Here is a 21,617-nt window from a genome sequence, read left to right as displayed (position 1 = left end):
AACGTATACAAACTGCATCTACGTTCTTTAAACTACATATGCATCTATCTCATCCTGGTCCGAAGACATGCTCCCTCCTTCGTCTACGTCTACAATTTCAAAGTCCGAAGTAATCGAGTCTCCTTCGTTGCTTTCAGCATATTGGAACTCTTGTTCTTTTCCCTCACTCTAAAATTTGAAAAATTCTGGAGGTAAAAAAAAAACTTAAGATATAGTAAAGTTTGCAACTCACAATAATACTGTCAAAAAAAATATAACAAGAGAAAAATTTAAGGAGTAAACGACAGAACATAACTCTAACCTCAATGGGCATCTCAGCTTCGATAACATCGCTGATAAAATTGGATGGGCATTTAACGCTAACGGTTTGCATCTAGAGAATAAGCAACGATATAATACAAGTTTTGTTTACTGGGGAAAAATTCTCGATTAGTGCAACTTGTTTGTAAAAACACTAATGGGTGGCAACACATATGGGAAGCAGAGCAAAATGAATAGAGATAGAATAAAATAGTTATTCGGAGGAATCTTACTTCTTCCTGTACGGTTGCGTCCGCAAAAACTCCACGACAAAGGCTCTCCACCTCGTCCTAAGAAAAGTGGTTGGATATAGTAGCTTTTGAAAAAAAAGAACTAAGATGAGAATGAATTACCAACTCACCTTCAACATATTGATGACTGTATGAATGGTTTCTTCGGTACTTTTCGTCTGCAATTCTGTTCCGTTTTCGAGCGAAATTTAGAGCAAAAAGTTTAACTAAAGCATAAAGAAAGAAAGAAACAGAACTAACCTCATCAAGACCACGAGGACATCTTAGACAGCGCGCTTTCTTTTGAGCTTTATGAAGCTTAGTGAGAACATCGCACGGATCATCCAAATCTGATAATTGTGGTCCTAAAGAAGAAAAGCTTTAGCAAAAAGGAACCTAGTCGTGGTTAGGAGAAAAACGCAAGACATGTTAATAGGATGTGAAGACTGGAACCTTCGCAATGTTCCTTCAACGAATTGTATTTGAATGAGATTGCGTGGGATATCGGAACGTTTCTGTGCAGAACACGTAGTTGCAGACACTCCGATTCACCAGCATTTAGAGGTCGAGTGATAGCAACCCTTAAAATGGATGTGATCTCATAAAAGTGCCAACTTCTGCGAAGGTGAAGCATCCAAGGCAAGGCGTACGGTATTTCTGCTGTTTGTCCCGCTCCTACTGGAGTCACAGAATCAGGGTGCAAGAGTTGAACCTGTCCCGGCCAGTCGACAGCGGACATCTGTAACAGAAACATTTTAAATCTGAACTAGTCTCAACAAATTAGTGCAGCTCTCAACGACATAAACGTACCGAAATCTGCAGCTCTTTGCAAGAGAGGTTAACGATTTTAAAGCTTTTCGCATACACTGCAGAACCCTGAGATACACCAACAAAAGTCGTCGGCGACTCCTGAGAAAACACGAAGACGATTAGCACCAATATAATATGGGGGAAATAATCATACATACTCCGGTAACAGCAAGTGTGGGTGATTTAGTCAATTTGTAGTACTTTCCAGCTATACGTTGCTTCGAAGTGGACTGAAAAAATCCTTAGTCACTTGTCCCTGCTACACTTTCGAAGACAAATATTTGCTGATTGCTCGCAATTTACCTTGGGCTTTGATGATTTCACTTTCTCACTTCCCGGTGAAAAGGTATTTGCTGCTGCTTCGACAACTTCGGCTCTAGTTGCTTTTTTCATCTTTTTTCCGATACAAAACTCTCGAATATCTGTTTGCGCACCGGTGGTCCTTCGAGAGGGATCGTATATCTAAAGGTGGAAGACAGTGGCTGAGATTTATCCCGTTCTTAAGCTGCTCCAATTGAACATTATGACGACATGACGATATAAAATATCACGTTTTTTAATTTATAAAAAACAATTCTGGCTTGCTTAATATGTTTCAATATGAGAATTCAGTGCGATTTGGAAACTACTTGAGCGTCTATTCAAACAATTACCTTTCTTCCAACCATATAAGCGCGAATATCATGTTGATTCGCTTCTCTTTCCGGTTTCTCGGGTTTTAATTCCGACAGATTCGCGTTCACTTCGGATTTCTAAGAAAAGATCATACAAAAGTTGACGAATTATGCAAATCAACTCTCTAATTGAACGCACCTTTGCTCTTTCATGTTCCTTCAACTTCATTTTCATGTACTCGTATACATTGAGAGCGGTATGAGCATTGTCTGATTCAGAACTAATGTTGCCTGTATCATCCTTCGATATTTCGGACTTCGAAGATTTGGAATTAGAGCCGTTTTTACGACATCCTTCACAGCAGCGTGTCTTCGATGACTTCGTACTTTTGTGATCTTTTGAATAGTTGATTAGGCCTTTGAGAAGCTTTCTGCTTTTTGCCGGTTTCTGCTCCAACATCTTCAGCAAAGCATTGACCCACTTAAAATAAATAGCCTTAGGTGCACATGTAAAATTTAAACCATATATGGCAACTTAGCAAACACCTCATTTTCTCAACAGGACAAGCAATTACAGATTTTCACAGCATCACAAACGGCTCTCGCAGTCACAAAATGAGCCTTTTTCCTACAATTTTCTAGTAGGAAACACAATTTACGAATAGAGTACTATAGCAGACAAAGTATTTGACTCGATTTCTTACAGCAGTGCGAAAGTTCGAAAGTTCTTGTTCTTCACCAACCTAGCAATTCGGAGATAACTGTGGTAAAACAACTTCATGGAACGGAATTGTTTTATTTTCTTTCGTATGTTTAATATAGAATCTTAGTTGTGCATAACTAAATTATATCACTTCACAAAAGCACGAGTCAAATTTCGTGCAGTAGTTTCTCGCAACACAAATAGAACAAGGATGCTTCGGTAGTGAATTATAACCAAAACGGAAGTTAGTCATTGGATACCCGCGACACCAATGTTGCCCTTGAAGCCAAAATGAACTACACTGGTGGGATGATGAATTGTTCTATTCATGATTGAGGCAAACATTTAGTAGAAAGTTGAACAGTTCCCAGAAAAGTTCAAGTTTCTGAGAAACCTGTCGTGGATATCCTTTTTTAAATGATATTACGTGTAAATGGTTAGTCAACATATCTTTGGGGAACGAAAAGCAATGAATACCAACCTCTTCACTTTCTTTTTTCTTTTCCACTTTCTCAGATGCCGCAGTCGCCTGCGTTCCTTCGCTTACTCCGCCAACACCTGTGATGAGAGCAGCAGTCATCGACAGACCAACATCATCACGTACTCGATTCCACCTCTTGAAGCAGAATATTAATTGGAACAACCTTCTCCGAACAAAATATGGCCTTAGTAATAATAACTGTTGCCAATGAGCAGTCGATAATAATAAATCGAATGAAATAATAGTAATTGTAATTCTAAAAATAATAATCAAAACTCCTGGAAAGCGATAACAGCTCTTTAGGCTTTAGTGTACCTTTTGCATCTGATGGGCAATCACCGCAGTTTCTTGAAGAGTTATCAGGTCCTCGATATTGGACAATGTTTCCTGACCAGAAACCGTTTTGTATCGTGCATCTTCTAATGGCCACATTGTACTAATCTAGAGATGATTATTTAAAGTTAAATTATTAAAGTGTATGTAGGGTCAAATGTTACGAAAGGTATGTATCTGACGAGTAAAATCGAACCACGTAATACCAAAGAAATCCCCCAAAATACTTGTTTCAAATTGTACATGTGTTCTTCTATTGTTTCAACTATGATCAGTTAAATAATAACACTGTTCTTTTGCAGTAGGTAAATAGGAGTTTTATAAATTTTGTGATCAGACGAAAGCATCTGTTTCGCATCTTGCTGACGCCCGAAAATTACTCCGGCCGCAACTGCTGCGAAAAGTGCAACTACGTTAGATTGATACGTTCAGAGTTCTCAAAAGGATAAAAAGGATAAAGTTTCTGGCGTTAATCAATCCGCTTGGGATGCGCCCCCACGTTCACTTCAATTCAGAATCGTTTGAGGTTTACGAACGTGTATCTGGCCTATACAATGACTTGCGGTGGCTAGCCGATGTGTCAAGTCAGTGCTTTTATCCTCCCAGACAAGTCTGGTACCAATTTATCGACCCCGGAGGGATGAAAGGCTTGGTGAGCACTAGGGCGGATTCGAACCTCCGATCGATCGTGCAGGAAGCGGAACCTCTAACCGCTACACCACACCCGCCCATAGAGTTCTCAAAAATACCTGTGAATATAAAAACAAGTGTTACTGGGAGGATTTCAAAACAGATTACTATATCTCGCGCACCTGAACTATAATGCATGGATATCAAGGAATCATCAAGAAGTTCCGTGCTATTTTCTTATAGAAAAGTTGGCCTTGTGCCCTCATTTTGATAAAAGCTCCCTTTTTGCCCGGCTGACACACACTCTTTCGGTGTCTTCACCAATCAAAAATGCAACGCCCACATCCTGTTTAGTACATTTGAGGCCGATTTCAAATAACGTTTCACGATAAAAAAAAAGTGTTATCACATGCCACATGTTACTAATACGTTTTGCTACAAGAATTGAAATTCTACGGTATCCCCCATGAGGTCCGGAAAACTTTTTTTCATCGTGACATACGCAGATTCTCAGCACTATACCACCAAGCATAAAATGATTTTTTCAATGATAGGACGAAAGAGGAACAATACAACCTTCAAACAAACGGAAGCAAATGCCCTTTTATCAGAAAGCCTCCTCATTGGTGGTTCAGGTAACCGACTGAAGAAGGATCTTCGTTTCATTGCTTTTTTACAAGCTTAAAAGGCAGCATTTTCCGATCTTGTATTTATGTCATTTGTTTATTGGAATGATATCACTTAAATTGTGTTTCTTTCATTTCATCAATGCTTCTACAATGCTATACAACTCACCAGTTTCACAGAGAGGGGAAATAAGCGTTAATCAGTTGGGAGAGGGACGGAAAAGCGGCACAGCTTTCTAGTTAAGCAGAGGGTTCAGGACATTGAAAAAACTAACCGCTTTCAGAGAACGTTCCCAGTTCCGGGTGAGATCTTCATAGTTCCAGCAAAAGTCTCTCGATAAAACAAATGAAGGAGAAGTAACACTGAAAAGTAATGCAGTTGAATGCTTGCACTTAATATGGAAAAGATGTCTACGGTCATCTGAATTGCAAGAAACTGTTCTTCCCAATGCCCAAACCACAGGAAGAAAATGACAAGAAACTCACCACCTCACTGTTCTCACATTTTTGAGGATATCGAACTTTGGTTCGAAATCAAAGAGTGCATCCACAAAATTGTCTACACTTCCATCATCTAACTGAGCATCGTGGCACTGGTACAGGTCAGGAGGAGGCAACTAAAGAATGACGACTGGTTCGAAATAATTGACAACAGATGGACTGTCGCCAATGACACTCCAGGAACGCCAAAAAAAAAGTCAAAGCCACAAAAAAGATGTGAATATTTGGATTTCAAATAAAAGCAGATGCGACAACTGGGACATAAAAAAACTAGCGAAATATACCGAGAATGTCGCTGATAGTTTCTAATTGATGAAATTGACGACATCTTAAATTGATGATCTTTTCACCAACAAATAGAAAAAATAAACAAATTACACGCCATATCAGAACCCCACGCATATTCAGGTCGTAGCTTAAGTTTACACAGGACTGCGACGCACATACAGCGGGTGTTCGCGGACAAACAGAAAGTTTGTGACTTGGACATGAAAAGTGAATGACATGCTTGTAGAGATATACAGTCTGAACAAAACGTTTTGACTTCTGGAGCACACTACACAAAGATTGCGTACAAAGCACCGCAACTTTCCAATTGCTGGTTTTCAACGAAGGTTCCCGATGACCATCGAAGAAAGTACTATGGCGTTCAACTCAGAGATCACAAGTTCCTGACCGTAATTTAACTGCCGATGAATACAGGGTGGCGAAATATTACGTGCGCGTGACACCTGACTCCGTTCTAATAATTGTATAAAGCATTTGTGCTTTATTCAATTATTAGAACTTCTTTATTATTGATTTAATTTTTCTCTTTTAAATATTTATTTGTTGCTTATTATTGGTTTGTAGGAAAAATCTTTTTCCAAGCTATGGCGAAGACCTGCCCAAGTCGTGACGCGATTGCACGGTTAGCCATGAGTGGGATGAAGAACTCAGCAATTTCTTCGAGGCTTACGAAGGACTTAATTTCTCTAAGAACCGTCCAGAAGATTGTAAAGCAATAGAAAGTGGAAGGACACGTTCAAACCAAACCCAAAAGTGGACGAAAACGGACTGTCAACACCCGACAGATTACGTGATTATTATTTGGCGTGGGATCATTAAGAAAAAGATTGGCCGAAAAGTTGATCTGAGCTTGAACAAGGTGGCAAAACAGCACAATATTTCTCGCAAATCTATTCAAATGATAGTGAAAAGTGAGCCTGGAATTCGAAGTTATCGCCTGTTTAACGGAAAAGTTCTTACCGATCAAGCAAAGCAAAATCGGAAGGGAAAATGCAAGAGAATACGGGGATTTTTTTAAGGTGCGGCGAATTGAGGTCGAATCCTGTGGTATGACGAAGGTTTTCACCGTTAAAGTGGCTAAAAGCTCTCAGAATCACCGCCAACTTCTTAGGCTCTCAAGAACAATCACAAGCGAAAAATTGCCACAAGGAGTCTGTTTCCTGAAAGCTTAATGGTTTGGGGCGGTAGCATTGCCTCGGGACTCCTTTGATTTTTACCGATAAAAACGTGAATATTAGTGCGAACGTCTCTCAAGAAAAGATCGTGTAGAAAGCTATGGTGCCATGGATACCAATTTTATCTTTCAACATGATTGGGCTCCAGCCCATGGAGCCAAAACAATGATTCAGTTCCTCGAGACCAAAATCGGCTTTTTTGACGGAGGATTTGTGGCTTGCGAGCAGCCCGGATTTTAATCCATTAGACTTCTCTGTTTGCGGGTTTAGAGAAGAGGAGGGTTCGGTGAAGGAACGAGTTGACGGCTGTATCAAAGTTGATGGCGGCCACTTCGAAAATTCCTTGTAATAATAAAATGTTGTGGTTTAATGTCATATAAAAATGAATTTGTTTAAAAGTTTGTTGGCGAGAAAAATTGAAAGCTTTTTATGGCGCACGTAATTTTTCGCCACCCTGTATATCTACAGTGTAGTCAAAGAACCGCGATTTTTCATATGTATAGTCGGCGCCGGGTGTGGGTTCAAATGAATGAGCGCGATGCGCCTGCCGTAAGTCTTTTGACTCAGAATCCTTCTTATCTTTACCCTGCTCTAGACGGAGAACGATTGCACTTATTTCTCAAATGAGCTATGCATCTCACAACATAAAATGACAAAGAATAAAGTGTGTGACTTCAATCAACTAACTCGGGATGCTCAAACGCATTCTACTATAACATCGTCTAGCGTTTATCAACGGGTATGCGTTCAATATAATTATCTGCTGAGATCTTTATCCTTCTAGACAATTTATCTACCCCGAAGGACGAAAAACTTGGTTTGTCCAGGGCGCCTTAGACTGTGCGGACGTAATGATCACCTCTCATAATTTCGCTAAGCCCGCCCCAAGATAAAACAGAAAAGTGCTTACACAGGAGAACCGGAGAAAAGCGCCAACATGTCGTGATTCCTCTTAGAAAACCTTACTCCATAACCGCACTGTCAAAGGCAAAACCACTCAGCATATTCGCATTTGTGTTTTGGCGCATCTGGACCTTTGCAAAACTCTAACGGCTGCCTTTTTCAACTATGAAGAAACTCGTCGTTCTCCGAATTCTCGGATTTAGAAACTGGTTATTCGGTCATTTCTAAGTTCCTAATGTATAAAGCTGCATTAGATATCTCCTGAAGGTCTCATCTCCACAAAAAAAAAAACTAAGCAAAGATGCCGCGTTGGGTGCAGACAGACAATGAGAAAAAAAACAAGACTAAACTCTCCCTCTTTTCGAATACGAAGAATCAAAGCGTCCACAGGTACCTTGTTCACAAGTGAAAGGAAAAGCTACAAATTAATTCCAACTTTTAAGTAAAGGCGGCTGGGTCCTTCAAGTCTAGTAGCAAGAAGAAGCCTTTACCCGATCAAAGAAGATAGTTTGTCTGTTATGGAGCGCATTTTATGTCCCAGTCAGCGGGAGGAAACAAGTCCAAAATATTTTCTTTGAAGCGAACCACCCAAATGAAAAATATCAGCGGATTTAGTTGTAAGATAATACAGCTTTAACGACCAAACCCAAATGGAACACAATTGAAAATTTCAAAAAAAAATGGCTTTGAGTGGATTTTTGGGATCCAAATCTTAGTTCAAAAATATAACTGTGAAATTCGAGCAAAAATTGATCTGTATATACGAGTGTTCTCCAAATAAACTGTTCAAGATTCAGAAATGTGGTATTAAAAATTCTCGATACTTCAAGATACTACTTCATAGAACTTAAGGTTAGTCTACATACTGCGAACCGACGTCGCCGAGATACTGATTATCGAGCCGCCTGCACATCCTTAACAGACAGAGAGCAAAAGCGTAAGAATGCAGCTGTCTTCGTTTAATGAATCACCAAGTTAAAGGCAGCATAAAACGAATCTAACATGAAGAGAGAATCCGCAGGAAAAGCTAAGGATGGGGTTGCAGACTGTGGGATTCGCAAGAAAAACGGGTGTGGAACACGTCCTTTTTTATCACAATTTCAGCTGCAACGAGCCATCCTTGCGCACGCCACGCATTCACGAGCGAACGGTCAAAGGTCAATCATGCCTTCTCACCAGCATATCCAAGCGAAACCAATGAACAGGCTACTGAGGAGACCGCAACGTGTCCATGGAGAAGCATTCTAACGTACCTCATAGGAACTAAAGCTGTTCCATCCCGTTTTTTTTTACGACGATTAGGGAGGAATGAGCATAACCACCCCGGATCCCGCAATCTACAACCTCATTTCTAGCTTTTCCCGCAGATTCCCTCACTGTGTCAAATTCGTGGTATGCCGCCTTTATACAAGGAGTATTGATCCATGGTGGATCGTGTACTGGCTACCACTAGTCTTATTGGTTGCTAAACTTATTGGTTAACGGTGATTTCTTCAAATTATGGAAAGGGTGATAAGATATCCAAATTATTTCGAACAAACACTGCAACACACCTCTGGAACAAATACGTCGGGTGGAAGGCAACTTGGGGCGGTCTGAACAGATTTCTCGAGTCGGTTATGTTCAGATACAACAGTAGTGCGTAGAGGAGAAAGAATACGAAGAGCAGATTCCTAAAAATAGCTTCATTGCAACAATGCAAAACCCTAGTTTCGCACTTTAAAAAAGCGTAGCGACGAAGTCGCTAAATGTGAAGGGTAACCTTTTAAAAGCCAGTATGAGGTGCTAACTCTACTAAAACAAATCCCCGAAAAGAAAAGTCTATTTCAAAAGTACAACTTCTTCCAACCTTGATGAGTTCCTGACGTTGTTCTAGTCTGTTCAGAAAGTCAATAAAGGAATCTTCCAAGTCCCCCTCTACGGATTTTGCTTCCAGTGTCATACTTTCGTCACAAGACCTCAACGGACTCTTAATAGATGAAGAGTTCAACAAAGCGATTTTGGTTGGAAAAAGGTGAAAAATCGTAATAACAGACTTCTTCATCAGTGTAGCAGTAACATTTCCAGCAAACGGTTCGAGGTTCACTATCAACTTCAAAATCAACGCGCTCTACTTGACGTTTCTGACAAGTGTGAAGCAAATCCTGAAATAGTGACTTTATATAACGAATAATACAAGTTTTGCCGCTGATTGCATTCGGCTCACACGGGCTTTCTATAGCGCCTTGGCTATGTATGCATAGTCGGCGCAATACATACGATAATCGGAGCCGGTGTTCCGACCCCGTTCACTTTTGAACGGTGGGCGAAAGGATTCTCATCACTTGCGCTGCAACCAATGCATGACCTAGACTTCCTTTACCTGAGTGAGGACCGACTCCTCCCTATCTCACTTATGGTCGGCGCCGAATGTGCTGTGTGAGTGTGTCGTGACGCATTACGCTCTCAGTGGTCTGGCACTGCCCCTTTCGATGGGACGTCAGGACCGGACCAAACTCCGCAACCACAGAGGAAGTAACGCATCATGTCAACTCAACGACCAGAATATATTCGACACCGACTATAAGGATTCCTAAAACAAAACGCGAGCGAAGCCCTTCCCTGAAAGAACTTGCTTTCACCAATACAATTCTTATTCATGATTAGTCCTGCGCCTTAATGAGATCAGTGAAAAAATGTCCTACAGTCCCCAAGTTGTTCTTGTTATCCTGCGAAACTACCGAACAAACAAACTTTGCAGCTGCTTGTTTTAACTATTTTTCCCTTCATGGAGATAAATGCTGTTACAAGAAAATAACTAAACTGTCACTGTATCTTCAGATCTGCTTTAATCACGGTAATGACTATAACGGTCATAGTAAACCCAGCTGGACAAATATTAACAAGGGCAAGGAATAAAAGAAGCAATTCGCTACTCACGCATAGGAAAGGCACCGTTATATTGTCAACATAAGCCTCATCTTCCTCGTCAATCGAAAAACGAGCAGTGGATGTACAGACACGCCCTCTAAACCAATACTACGTAAAGTCTTTACAATGGCTTTGTATTTGCTCTTGCTCTTACCTGATTCTCTTCATCATCCATTCAGCTACATCCTTTGCAGAGTCCGTTTCCATCCGGTCAAGATTATCAACAATTAGTCTCATGAATTCCGTGACCCGATAATGGAACACAAATTCGACGTGACCGCCACAGCTCATCTGTGAAACGTTTACTTCCCAAGTGAACAATGTCATACAAAGAAACGAGGTAAAAACGACACGACAGATCATTAGCGCATGATAACAATAATAATAATCGAATAATAATCTCATCCCTCAATTTCATACGAAAAATTCGACTTACTTATATAATTCCTCCATCAACGACATTCTAGATGTGTACACTTTTAAAATATGATCCCACAAGTGAAATTGTAACATGAGATGATGAGGCCCAACTATACAGAAACATTAAAATCCATCGGAAACAAATAAATGACCTTTGCCTAATACTTCAATCAAATGATATGCACTGCTTAGTCTTATAATGACAACATTTGGAAAACTGTCGAACTTGAGAGCAAATAATACAGCACGGATTTTTTCTTATTTTTTTTTAAACTTCTTTTGCTTCCAGTATAACAAACCCGACTATGCCAAGCAATAACGAAGAAATCGTATTGGTTACAAAGAAACATACATTTGCATGAAAATGAGAGAGAAAAGACATTCTCGAAAAACCGAAAGGGCGCATTACGTTCGGCCGCTACTTTGCGAACGCTTAAAAGGGATATCACTAGCATACGAAATCTACGTGCTAAAAACCTGACGACAACTTCTAGATCTAATCTTGATTTTCAGTGAAGGAACTTCAAATATTAGAGTAGCCATACGTGATACAGCATCAAACGGAACCTAGTCAGATATTTCGGCGAACGGCGAAGAGCAAATATGACCTCCAAGTATGGTCTTTACCACGACCCTCATCGATGTGCAAGGTCGTACCAAGGATTTCTATTATTACATAATTGAAACTGCACTACTAAGATTTAGAGCAGTTTCAGTTGTCCTCTACTGCTAAATGACGCTCCTACACAACCTCCAGCAGTTACAGCCAGCGAACCACTAAGAAGGAAAGAATTCTGACCTTTACGAAAAGTGCTTACATGATGCAGTTTCCTACATCATCATTTCTTGCAAAGGCAGCCATCTGTCGACTTAACAAATGGGTAATGTTGTGTCTATAAGGTCATTGATGATGGCAAAACGCCCACAGATCGAGATTAACCATGCTAATGGCTACAAGACAGCGGTTATATTTTGGTGTGGAATTGTTTCGACATCTGTCCATAATAGTATCTCAATTCTACATATCAAAACAAATAATGAATCAAACTGACAACTGATTTATTGCGAAAGATAGACATACAGACGGTTGGTAAAGAAAAATGAAAGCACAGCACAACGCAATCCAATCATACAGACGCTGCACTATCGGCAAACTTTCGATGCAGCAGCAAATCTGCAGGCACAGAGGCCACCAGCTATCGAAGCGGTCAGCTGATACGACGCGACGCAAGACTAACGCGTCGCACCCCCTCCACCACCCGCAAACACATCGATTCACGCAGGCCTCACAGACGAGGCCCAGACGACGATCGAGAGGGTCGGGTGACCATGAGGATATAAGCAGACGGCTGCTCAGCTGACGCTGGCGACCTCACCTAGGAGTGCGACAATACGAATGCAAATACATACATGTTAGTAAGAATGGTCCTACTCAAGTGTAAAGATTCTGCTCGCCACATCGTCACACATCCAGCTCACAGCTTCGAGCAGATTCTCTCCCGTCATAGCACTGCAGCTGTAGATCCGCCAATGATGCGACTTAATTTCTTCCAAATTGAGTAACTGAAATTTGCAGGAATCACAATCTTCGTGGAAGAGTTTTGCCGGAAGGATCCCACTGTTTGTTTTAGAAAAGCGTACAACATTTATATTTTGTTTTGAATATTAATAATAATATCCAGCTTTGAAATTTTATGTTTAACAGCTCGTGCAAGAAAAAAAAGACGGCTGGTGAGAAAAAAAGCAATGGTTAAGTAAACAAGAACAGAAGATGAAAAGGATATATCTAATATATGCTGCTGCTCCAACGAGCCAGCTTTTAAATGAAACGACATTTTGGATACGTTCCAGTAAGCTGAACCTGCTGTCTAGAGCTTTGTTCCTAAAAGATAAAATACGTTAAAAATGTGCCGTATTTCCGTAGAACGCTACGAAATTGTACATTCTGCCGAATTCGTTGGACTAAACTCATTCAATTTCTCCAAGATCATTATGTATACACACTTCCAAAATGTGCAACAGTTTCGACATTTATGTCGTTTTTTTGGATCAATGTTTTCACATCATCAACTGTTATCTCAACAGAATGTTACTTTCTTAGCAACTTGTTTGTGCTATGAACTTCTGCACTTCTCAACCTTCACAGCCATTCACAAAAATGTTGCAGTTCTTCTCATGGTGTAGTACACTTTTAGCCTTAACTACAATAATCTACCATTCATACTTTGTTCATGCTTTAAACACCTTTTTTCCAATTTGAGAGTTTCGATCCCGAAAGGGACCCAACAGCTAGCTGCTGTCTGCAACATGGCACATCTCTCTGTAATTACGGCTGCCACTAAACCAGCTTAGTGGCCCCCAAGCACCTAGAACCTGCCTTCGCGATGCTCGCATCAGCAAACCCATGAAAAGAATGCAATTGGGGAAGAGAAGAGAATGGAAGTAGGCGTAACTGACTGTTAAACTTTAGACTTTTCGCTTTAGATGAATTTTGACAACAGGAGTATCGCAGCAATGAGCATTTCTGTCCTGAAAACACAAATACCCGAATTCATTCCATTATAAGAATCCCTGAAAAAGTTGTCAAATGCCAGCTGACTAATATCCTCTAGGTACTTCAAAGCAATTGTATAACTATTGTAAAAGTGTAAGTATCATAACCAAACCTAAGAAAATGCAGTCAGAGTATTACGAGACCAATCGCGTAAAGCAAGTCTTCAAAAGCACGATAAAGCGATGGGAAAGCTCACGATCATGTTTTGAAAGGAAAATCTATTATATAGACCAACTTAACGCTCGTATGTATGGCTGTCTTCATGTACGCTACGTTTAATAAGCAGTGAGTAACAAAAGCAAAAGACTACAGTTTAGACGTGAACTTCGTTTTATCACTGAATTTTCGAGAATGGAATCTCATTGTGGTGTTAATAATTACAGTGATTACCGTTGCAGTATGATTTAGGGACTCAAAAGAGAGGATCATTCGGTCCCATTATTTCAAGTTTAGGCATAAAACTGACACTACTGAAACATTTGACCAGGTGTATGGAGTTCATGTATTTGCGAGAGAGATCCTAGATACTTTGATACCCTCGAAACAGTATTCGCGCATTGTTAGACACCAGAAATCAATGTTAGTAATTTCTGGAGGAATAATAAATAAAGCAAAAAAGTTACAGAAACGCAACCGATTTTTCAATATCTTTTTAAATATGTACATCTACGCAAACTTTGCAAAAAAAAGACAGTCGCAACTACGATGGCTTTCTAATCTGACCTATTTTTAGCGCGTTCTCCAGAAATGAAATTTTGGGGTTCAGGAAGAGACCATCGCAGTTCCTAGCCCCAAGTGCTTCATTGACAATTTTCTCATCCTCAAGATATCTGTTATGATATGATGTCTCAGTTCCTCTGACATGACAATCTCAGCTATTTCCATCTCAGTTTCAGCCGGTGGCGTTCATAACACTTCTGCGGATTTGAATCACCTCAATTTGCGGACTATTTTGCTCTACCACTACGCTCATGATTTTGAGTGCTTGTACGATCCCACTCGACGTCTGTAACCACTGCTTGGATAATTGAAAATGAGGTGGGAAAGACAATCACCCTCAATATTGTATCTAGATACGTCTCAATATCTGTAAGCCCTTATTGAGAAGTACTCAAGAAAGAACACAACTTGAAGGCCTTTAAAAACCCACCCGCAAGAAGAAAAAAAACAGCTCTTAGAAACGCTTCGATAACACTAATGGGAAAGTGCACTTCAAAGCGATATCGTTAAAACAGCGCTGTCTTCGAAAAGGTGAAGAGATCATATCCTTTATGGTTAACGAACACATTAATGGTAGGAGATAACGTCTCTTCATGAGATTAGGTCTTCTGAGGATGCGGCGCCATAAAAAGGTCGATTTTAAATTTTGATTTAAAAAGGTCAAAACACCGGAAATCCAAAAAAAGTGGACAATTACGCGCTAACTCTCTCCATATCTAAAACTCTAGTTCAGTTAGAGTTAGTTACTTTATCAGGGTATCCTAAGCGCCTTTGGTACTATTTGCTTGAGACGAAAACATTAAGCGTTAGCGACAGCTAGTAACATAACTTATAACTAGTAACTTCGGCGTATATCAATATCAAGCAAAATGCTGGACTCATTTATTTCGGTCATATTTCATGCTTTCTCGCAAATGACACGGTTTCAATTTATTCCAAAGAATCATTTTGTATTTGGCGGGTATGATGGATACCATCGTTACGTTCATCGCAGGATGAAAATTTTCGTGTGAATACGAATTTACGTGATCCAGTAAACTTTCTAGCGCTTCGTTTTACCCACATATAATCGTTGGCTCCGTCCTAAAAGTAATCTGTTGGAAGGGAATTTTAGTCATTATATCCGTTGAGCATTGATTTAAAGCTGCTCATCTAGCCACAAAAAAAAAACACCCAGCACAGTAAATTTTGAGGTGTAAAAGTACCTTTGCAATATCAGCAACTCGAAGAGAACTGGGCAAGTCCTGTTTGTTGGCAAGCACAAGCAGAGTTGCACCTGAAAGGCGTTCCTCGCCAAGCAATGACCTCAGTTCCTCTCGACATGCAAGCATACGCTCTAAAATGTGAAATTAAAGAGGCCTTGTAGCATGGCTAAACCGATAACAGTAACCCTGAACACAATTTGCAGCGTTGTGACGTTACGCAATAATTCTCAACAAATGCTATATTTCCAATTCAAGCCATCGAGTTGAGTGGATTCATATAGAACTCAGAACTTTTGGTTATCTCAAACTCAAACAGAAGAAAAATCTTACTAAAAGTGGGTAGACAATATTTAGCAATGAAATAAACTGGAATCTCCACGCAACATTTCATTTTTCGCGCCAATTTTATACAACAATACAAAGCTACGTAATACCCGTGCATGAGAAATTGGGTCACTTTAATTCAGAAAAAATTGGCAAAATCACTGAAATGAAGATTAACGGAACGACGCGAGATCGGGTACTCTGCTCTTCAAGAAAAAGCCAATTGCTCGTGAAAACTAGAAATGTCTCGCCCACGTTGACTGAAATGGGGAGCAAGAATTATCGAGAATTTCCGCGTATCTAACATTCCAACAGTGAAGTATATAAGATTAGATTGAAAGGATGGACAGAGCTACATAATTCCTAGCGACAAAAATATCTTTTACCTTACGCCAAAACAGACCAGAACAGTAGAAAAGAACCGGATGGATTAACGAAAGAGCCAAATACATTCATCTATACTTTCCAAAAACGATCCTTAGCAAAAACCATAGTAGGATAATTTGATTTACATAAAAGCTTTTTGACTCCTTAAAATAACCTAGGGAAAGTTAGGAAACATCCCACTGGAATGTTTTTGAGATTTCGGTGTAGTCTTGAAAACAACGAAATCTTATCCTCACTTATGTCAGACATGTGATTACGGCTGCAAAAAAAAACATGAACAAAATATTTAATAACAAAAAATGTTGCTCACTAACAAACGTTTGACTAGAGCGCTTTCACGTGTTGACTTTCCTAATTTCACTGCCGCAACCCTATGTCAAAGGAAAGTATTGCGGAGGGCACTAGAAACAAATGTAGCAGAAGCCTGCCAATTAAATTAGCGGAAGGGTAAGAAATGCAGTAAGACAAAATTAGAAGTCCAAAAACAATGTGTTACATATTTATTATTTATTAAAGGAAAACAAACTTCAACGGAATTAGATTCTGGTTAACATCATAATATTACCATTATTGATGTAAAAGTATAAAGTTTATGCAGTATAAATTTTGAGAATATGAACCTTGGTCTCCGGAGTCCACCACCCATATAAGTGCATCCGTTTGCTCAAAGTAGTTTCTCCAGTAAGAGCGAAGACTTTTCTGGCCACCAACGTCCCAGAAATTGATCGTAAACTCGTGGAAGTTCACTGTTTTGATATTGAAACCTTAACCAAGAAATAGCACCAATGACAATGAATCGTAGCACAATGTGCTTACCGAGAGTAGGTTCCACAGTACTTAGTTCTTCGCCTAAGAACTTCTTAGTCACAGTAGTCTTCCCTGCATTGTCCAGACCAAGAATTAGTACGCGAATTTCACGTTCTCGCTCCCTTTGTTTACGTAAAATCGTCAGCAGACCCATCCAAAATGCTTACCAGACGATTAAATTACATCGCAACAAACCTAGTAAAATTAAAGGAAGTCAAACATATACTGTGGCGGCTCATCATTCGAGTCCAACACTCTTCCAATGTCGGACAAGATAGGATTAAAAACGATTTTTTGAATGAGTAACTCTGCCATCTTTAAAATGCTCCAAAATCATTGTGTACGAATTATCTGAATCTGCAGAAAAAAGAAAACAAAAGCAGGAATAACAGTATCAAAAGCGGAACTGAACCACTTGAAGAAAAAAGTTTTCGTAAATATAACCTTCATAACATGAAAATCGATATGTTATAACTTGAACGAGAAGCATGAGAGCTGCAGAAATTTTCAGCACGCACAATTCATCGTAAGAAAAACGGTAGAGGAGGAAAAACCGAAAAGCCACTACGAAACATAGAAGGAAAACTTGACGACTTTTGACGGGTACAGTACCGGATCATTGGTTGAAGGAGAGGTGATGAATCCATGTGAAAGAATCTAGTTGCTCGGTCTGAAAAAAAAAAACAAGTATCACCTGCAAATAACAAATATTACTGCAACTGAGATCCCGATAATGACTTAAAAGGTGATGAGAAGGGGTGTAAAAAATGAAAGAACATTAGTTTTTGAATATCTTATCTTTCCTAGCGGAACATTTCATCTACGGTGAATGCAATCTTTTCCGACATAGTCTCAAGACATTAATCGTGAACAGAAAGCAAAGAAACTACACAAACCATTTTTGTATGCAATTCTACAAAACATAGAAGTGTACGTAACACTTATCACAAAGCAAACTGCTGTTCTGTGATTAAATCCGTTATATAATAAAAGCGTGACGTATTTTGTCCGTCTGTTCACGTTATAACTCGGCCTCACTTAGACCAGTTTGGCCGTCGGGCAGCTATGGTGGCGAGACTTCGTCTCGGCAGGTTCAACCATGCCACAAAGGTGTCCGGCTAGTAGCCCGGTCCTTGGGCCAAGGCTACAGGCTAGCTAAGTGAGGAGGTAGTACGACGATTCCGGTGCCAGGCTGCTAGTTTGCTAGTGCGACAAGCCGACCGAGGACAACACCCCCGTCGCGTCATACTGCTAATGTCTACTATGTGTTCTTCAGAAGCTAGGGCGTACCCCAGAAGCGACGCGCATTGTCCTCGCCCGGGCAATGTGGCAAATATGCGAGGGCTACCGGCTAGAGGACGAAGCCGGCCAAAGAAGTTAGTCCGCCATCGCCAGCAACATCCAGTGCGCTTGGCAACACTTAACGTTGGGACGCTTACTGGAAGAAGTCGTGAACTGGCAGACAGTCTCAGAAAACGCCGTGTTGACATATGTTGTGTACAGGAGACTCGCTGGAAAGGCTCCAAGGCAAGGGAATTAGGCGATGGCTACAAGCTAATCTACCACGGCACATCAAATCGCAATGGCGTTGGTATCATATTGAACGAGTCGTTTAGAAATAGCGTCACAGCGGTGGATCGACTATCGGATCGCTTGATGGCTGTAAAAGTAAATACAGGAGAAGTGGAATTGCGAGTCGTCTCTGCTTATGCGCCACAGGCAGGCTGTAGGGAAGAAGAGAAGGCAAGTTTTTGGGAGGATCTGGAGCAGTACGTCCAATCCCTGGAAAGCGAAGAAATACTTTTAATCGGAGGAGACTTCAACGGACATGTCGGTTCTCGGAAAGACGGATTCGAGAGCTGTCATGGTGGATACGGCTATGGAGCTCGTAACGACGACGGGTTGCGAATCCTGGAGTATGCTGTTGCAAGTGACTTGATCATTGCTAACACGCAGCATCGGAAAAGAAAATCGCATTTGATCACGTACACCAGCGGCGGTCGTGAAACACAAATAGATTTCTGGATGTTACGCCGACGAGATCGCCGACTTCTGCAGGATTCAAAAGTCATCCCTACAGACCATGTCGCTGCCCAACACCATCTGCTCGTTATGAACTTGAAACTCTCCCGTCTAAGGAAGAGACATGCAAGGACTGAAACACAGCGCATCAAATGGTGGAATCTGAAGGATCGAAAGGAGGTATTTTTCGCCTCCGTGGCTCCATCTACACTTCCCCACCCTACTCATAGTGTGGAGGAAATCGTCGTCTACTTCCAGCGTTATACGCTTGACCGCGGAGAACACTCTGGGAAAGGCGACTCTAGGTAAGCAAAAGGTACAAAAGGCTACGTGGTTTTGGAACGAGGAAGTTCAGGCGGCAATTCGTGAGAAGAAGTCCAAGTATAAGCTCTGGTGGAGGACGCGTCAGCCTGAAGATCAGGGTGCTTACCTAGCGGCGAAAAGGGAGGCTAAGAAAGCAGTCTCCAAGGCGAAGTCGGACCGCTACAAGGCTGTGTACGACATGCTTGATACCAGAGAAGGCGAGCGGGCAGTGTATCGTTTAGTCAGAGCGCGTCATCGCTGAACGTTGGATATGGAGCACACCAAGATCGTTAAAGGAGCTGGTGGAGCTGTTCTGCGCCGCTCTGGTCAGATCCTCAGAGGTGGCGAGAGTACTACAATCACTTGTGTAACGAAGAGTTCTGTCATCCTCCCATCCCAACCGTTCCCAGTGTCGAGGGTCCTGTTCTACCAATTACTGTCGTCGAAGTCAGTGCTGCCCTCGCAAAAATGAAGTCGGACAAGGCAACCGATCCTGATGACAGACCTGCTGATGTCTGGAAGCTGCTAGGAGATCGAGGGTCCATGTGGCTCGCAGCTCTATTTAACAAGATCGTTGCAGAAGGACGGACTCCAGACAATTGGCAAACTTCCGTGACTGTGCCTGTCTGGAAAGGGAAAGGAGACATTGCTGACTGCACCTCGTACAGGCCTATACGACTGCTCTGCCATACGATAAAGGTTTTTGAGCGTGTCCTGGAAGCTCGTCTAAGGAAAATTGTTAGCGTTTCACTCAACCAGTGCGGCTTTGTGAAGGACTGCAGCACTATAGATGCTATCCATGCTGTCCGAATCCTCTTGGAGAAACATCGAGAGAAGAACCGCAGTGTGCATCTTGCTTTTCTCGATCTCGAGAAAGCTTTCGACCGTGTCCCACATGAGCTGTTATGGATGTCCATGAGGTCGCATAGAGTACCAGAAGAATATGTGCGGTGGACTAAGCTACTTTATGCGAAGCCTACCAGCGTTGTACGATATGCTGCTGGAACAAGCAGGGTCCCTGTACAAGTAGGGGTTCATCAGAGTTCATCCCTCTCACCTCTGCTGTTCATACTGTGCATGGACACGATAACGAAGGAAATCCAGAAGCAGCATCCGTGGACTCTACTCTTTGCCGACGATGTCATGCTCGCGGCGGAGTCTCGAGATGATCTTCAGAAACAAGCACAGTCTTGGAAGGATCAGCTGCAGCAATATGGATTGTGCCTCAACACATCAAAAACTGAGTATATGGAGTGCGGACCAAGGATAGAGGATGGTTCAATTCGTGTCGATGGCACCGAATTAAACAAGGTGAACTGTTTCAAGTACCTTGGATCCAAAGTGACTTCCACAGGCGACATTGATCAAGAAGGTCGAGCACGTGTTAATGCTGCATGGATGAAGTGGAAAATGGCAACAGGGGTACTGTGCGACAAGAAAGTCCCTGTTCGACTGAAGTCGAAGATCTAAAGGGCGATTGTGCGTCCTGTTGCCCTTTACGAATGCGAGTGCTGGCCGACGACGAAAGCCTTGGAAAGAGTGCTGCACGCTATGGAGATGCGAATGTTAAGGTGGACAATAGGTGTAACGCTAAAAGAGAAAGTATCAAACGACACTGTGCGCTCCATCTTCGACGTCGTCCCGATGACTAAGAAGATGAAGGAGGCCCGACTGAGATGGTTAGGTCACGTCTTGCGGCGAGAGGAAGATTCTGTGGCCCAAACCGCACTGAAGCTCGACGTTTCAGGAGTGAGGCCGCGTGGGAGGCCAAAGATTCGCTGGTTAGACCGTGTGAAGCTGGATATGATAGATGCACGTTTGTGTACGTCTGATGCAATGGATAGAACCAAATGGAAGACAAGAAGCAGAAAAGCGGACCCTGCAACAATGCGGGACAAACGCTAAAAAGAAGAAGAAGAAGAAGACTTAGACCAGTTTGGGCCGCGCTTCGTACATAGACACTTTGAAAGTACTAGCGGAGACCATAGAAGATTCTTGGCGTGGAAGTGTTGGTCCGTCAGTGTTGACCCGTTGTACCGGTTCTAAGGGATTTTACCATCTGAAGTTTTAGCACAGCATGCACTGACAATGAATATGACAACCACTTCTAATACTTTTACGACATTTATAAAGAAACTGAGGGTGTTGGGATCTCTCAACGAATAGACATAGAAAGGGGTGTAGCTATTTTTTTAAAGATAACGACTTCGAACGCAATCATTGACAGTTCTGTTGACTAGTCCAGAAAAAAGGCATGAGAAGCAGCATTGGACGTGCCCGCATCCACAATGATGCAGCTTGTTATGCGACATAATATGGACAATCTCGTCCTCGTAAAATGTACGTAACTCAACTAATATCATGCTATATA

General features: G+C 41.4%; 4 protein-coding genes across 7 annotated transcripts; 3 read left to right on the top strand and 1 right to left on the bottom strand.

Moving 5' to 3' along the window:
* Positions 1-27: 27 nt before the first annotated feature.
* On the bottom strand, positions 28-17,163 carry RB195_018334 (uncharacterized protein; the record flags this gene model as incomplete). 3 transcript variants are annotated; one of them, XM_064185726.1, is made up of 25 exons in its annotated part: positions 28-168; positions 302-373; positions 534-590; positions 662-709; positions 792-895; positions 984-1,111; positions 1,181-1,269; positions 1,341-1,439; positions 1,499-1,570; positions 1,644-1,802; positions 1,994-2,092; positions 2,154-2,245; positions 2,342-2,435; positions 3,139-3,273; positions 3,454-3,579; positions 5,003-5,090; positions 5,214-5,344; positions 9,148-9,267; positions 9,444-9,563; positions 9,631-9,738; positions 10,514-10,601; positions 10,659-10,795; positions 15,404-15,534; positions 16,735-16,878; positions 16,931-17,075. In XM_064185726.1, the coding sequence occupies 25 exons, from the start codon at positions 17,073-17,075 to the stop codon at positions 28-30; spliced, it is 2,727 nt and encodes a 908-aa protein (XP_064041608.1). The 3 variants fall into 3 exon arrangements, with proteins under 3 accessions (XP_064041608.1, XP_064041609.1, XP_064041607.1); XM_064185728.1 differs by lacking the exons at positions 15,404-15,534; positions 16,735-16,878; positions 16,931-17,075; XM_064185727.1 differs by lacking the exons at positions 28-168; positions 302-373; positions 534-590; ... (17 more) ...; positions 10,514-10,601; positions 10,659-10,795 and adding exons at positions 12,297-12,300; positions 12,357-12,487; positions 17,117-17,163 and having other exon boundaries at positions 16,931-17,043.
* Positions 17,164-17,986: 823 nt separating this feature from the next.
* On the top strand, positions 17,987-20,716 carry RB195_018333 (uncharacterized protein; the record flags this gene model as incomplete). Of its 2 annotated transcripts, XM_064185725.1 has the most annotated exons (4): positions 17,987-18,031; positions 18,113-19,248; positions 19,343-19,477; positions 19,543-20,716. In XM_064185725.1, 4 exons carry the CDS (start codon positions 17,987-17,989, stop codon positions 20,714-20,716), a joined length of 2,490 nt encoding a protein of 829 aa, XP_064041604.1. The 2 variants fall into 2 exon arrangements, with proteins under 2 accessions (XP_064041604.1, XP_064041606.1); XM_064185724.1 differs by lacking the exons at positions 17,987-18,031; positions 19,343-19,477; positions 19,543-20,716 and having other exon boundaries at positions 18,185-19,252.
* Positions 19,715-20,716, top strand: RB195_018332 (uncharacterized protein; the record flags this gene model as incomplete). Its single annotated transcript, XM_064185723.1, has 1 exon — positions 19,715-20,716. The coding sequence occupies one exon, from the start codon at positions 19,715-19,717 to the stop codon at positions 20,714-20,716; it is 1,002 nt and encodes a 333-aa protein (XP_064041605.1).
* Positions 20,717-20,797: 81 nt separating this feature from the next.
* RB195_018331 (uncharacterized protein) lies at positions 20,798-21,151 on the top strand (the record flags this gene model as incomplete). The annotated part of the gene is made up of 1 exon (XM_064185722.1): positions 20,798-21,151. One exon carries the CDS (start codon positions 20,798-20,800, stop codon positions 21,149-21,151), a length of 354 nt encoding a protein of 117 aa, XP_064041603.1.
* Between the last annotated feature and the right edge of the window lie 466 nt (positions 21,152-21,617).

This window comes from Necator americanus, chromosome II, assembly GCF_031761385.1.
Source record: "Necator americanus strain Aroian chromosome II, whole genome shotgun sequence".
NCBI classification, from domain to species: Eukaryota; Metazoa; Nematoda; class Chromadorea; order Rhabditida; family Ancylostomatidae; genus Necator; species Necator americanus.
The sequence above is the reverse complement of the archived record's forward strand: the minus strand, read 5'-3'. Positions and strand labels throughout refer to the sequence as shown.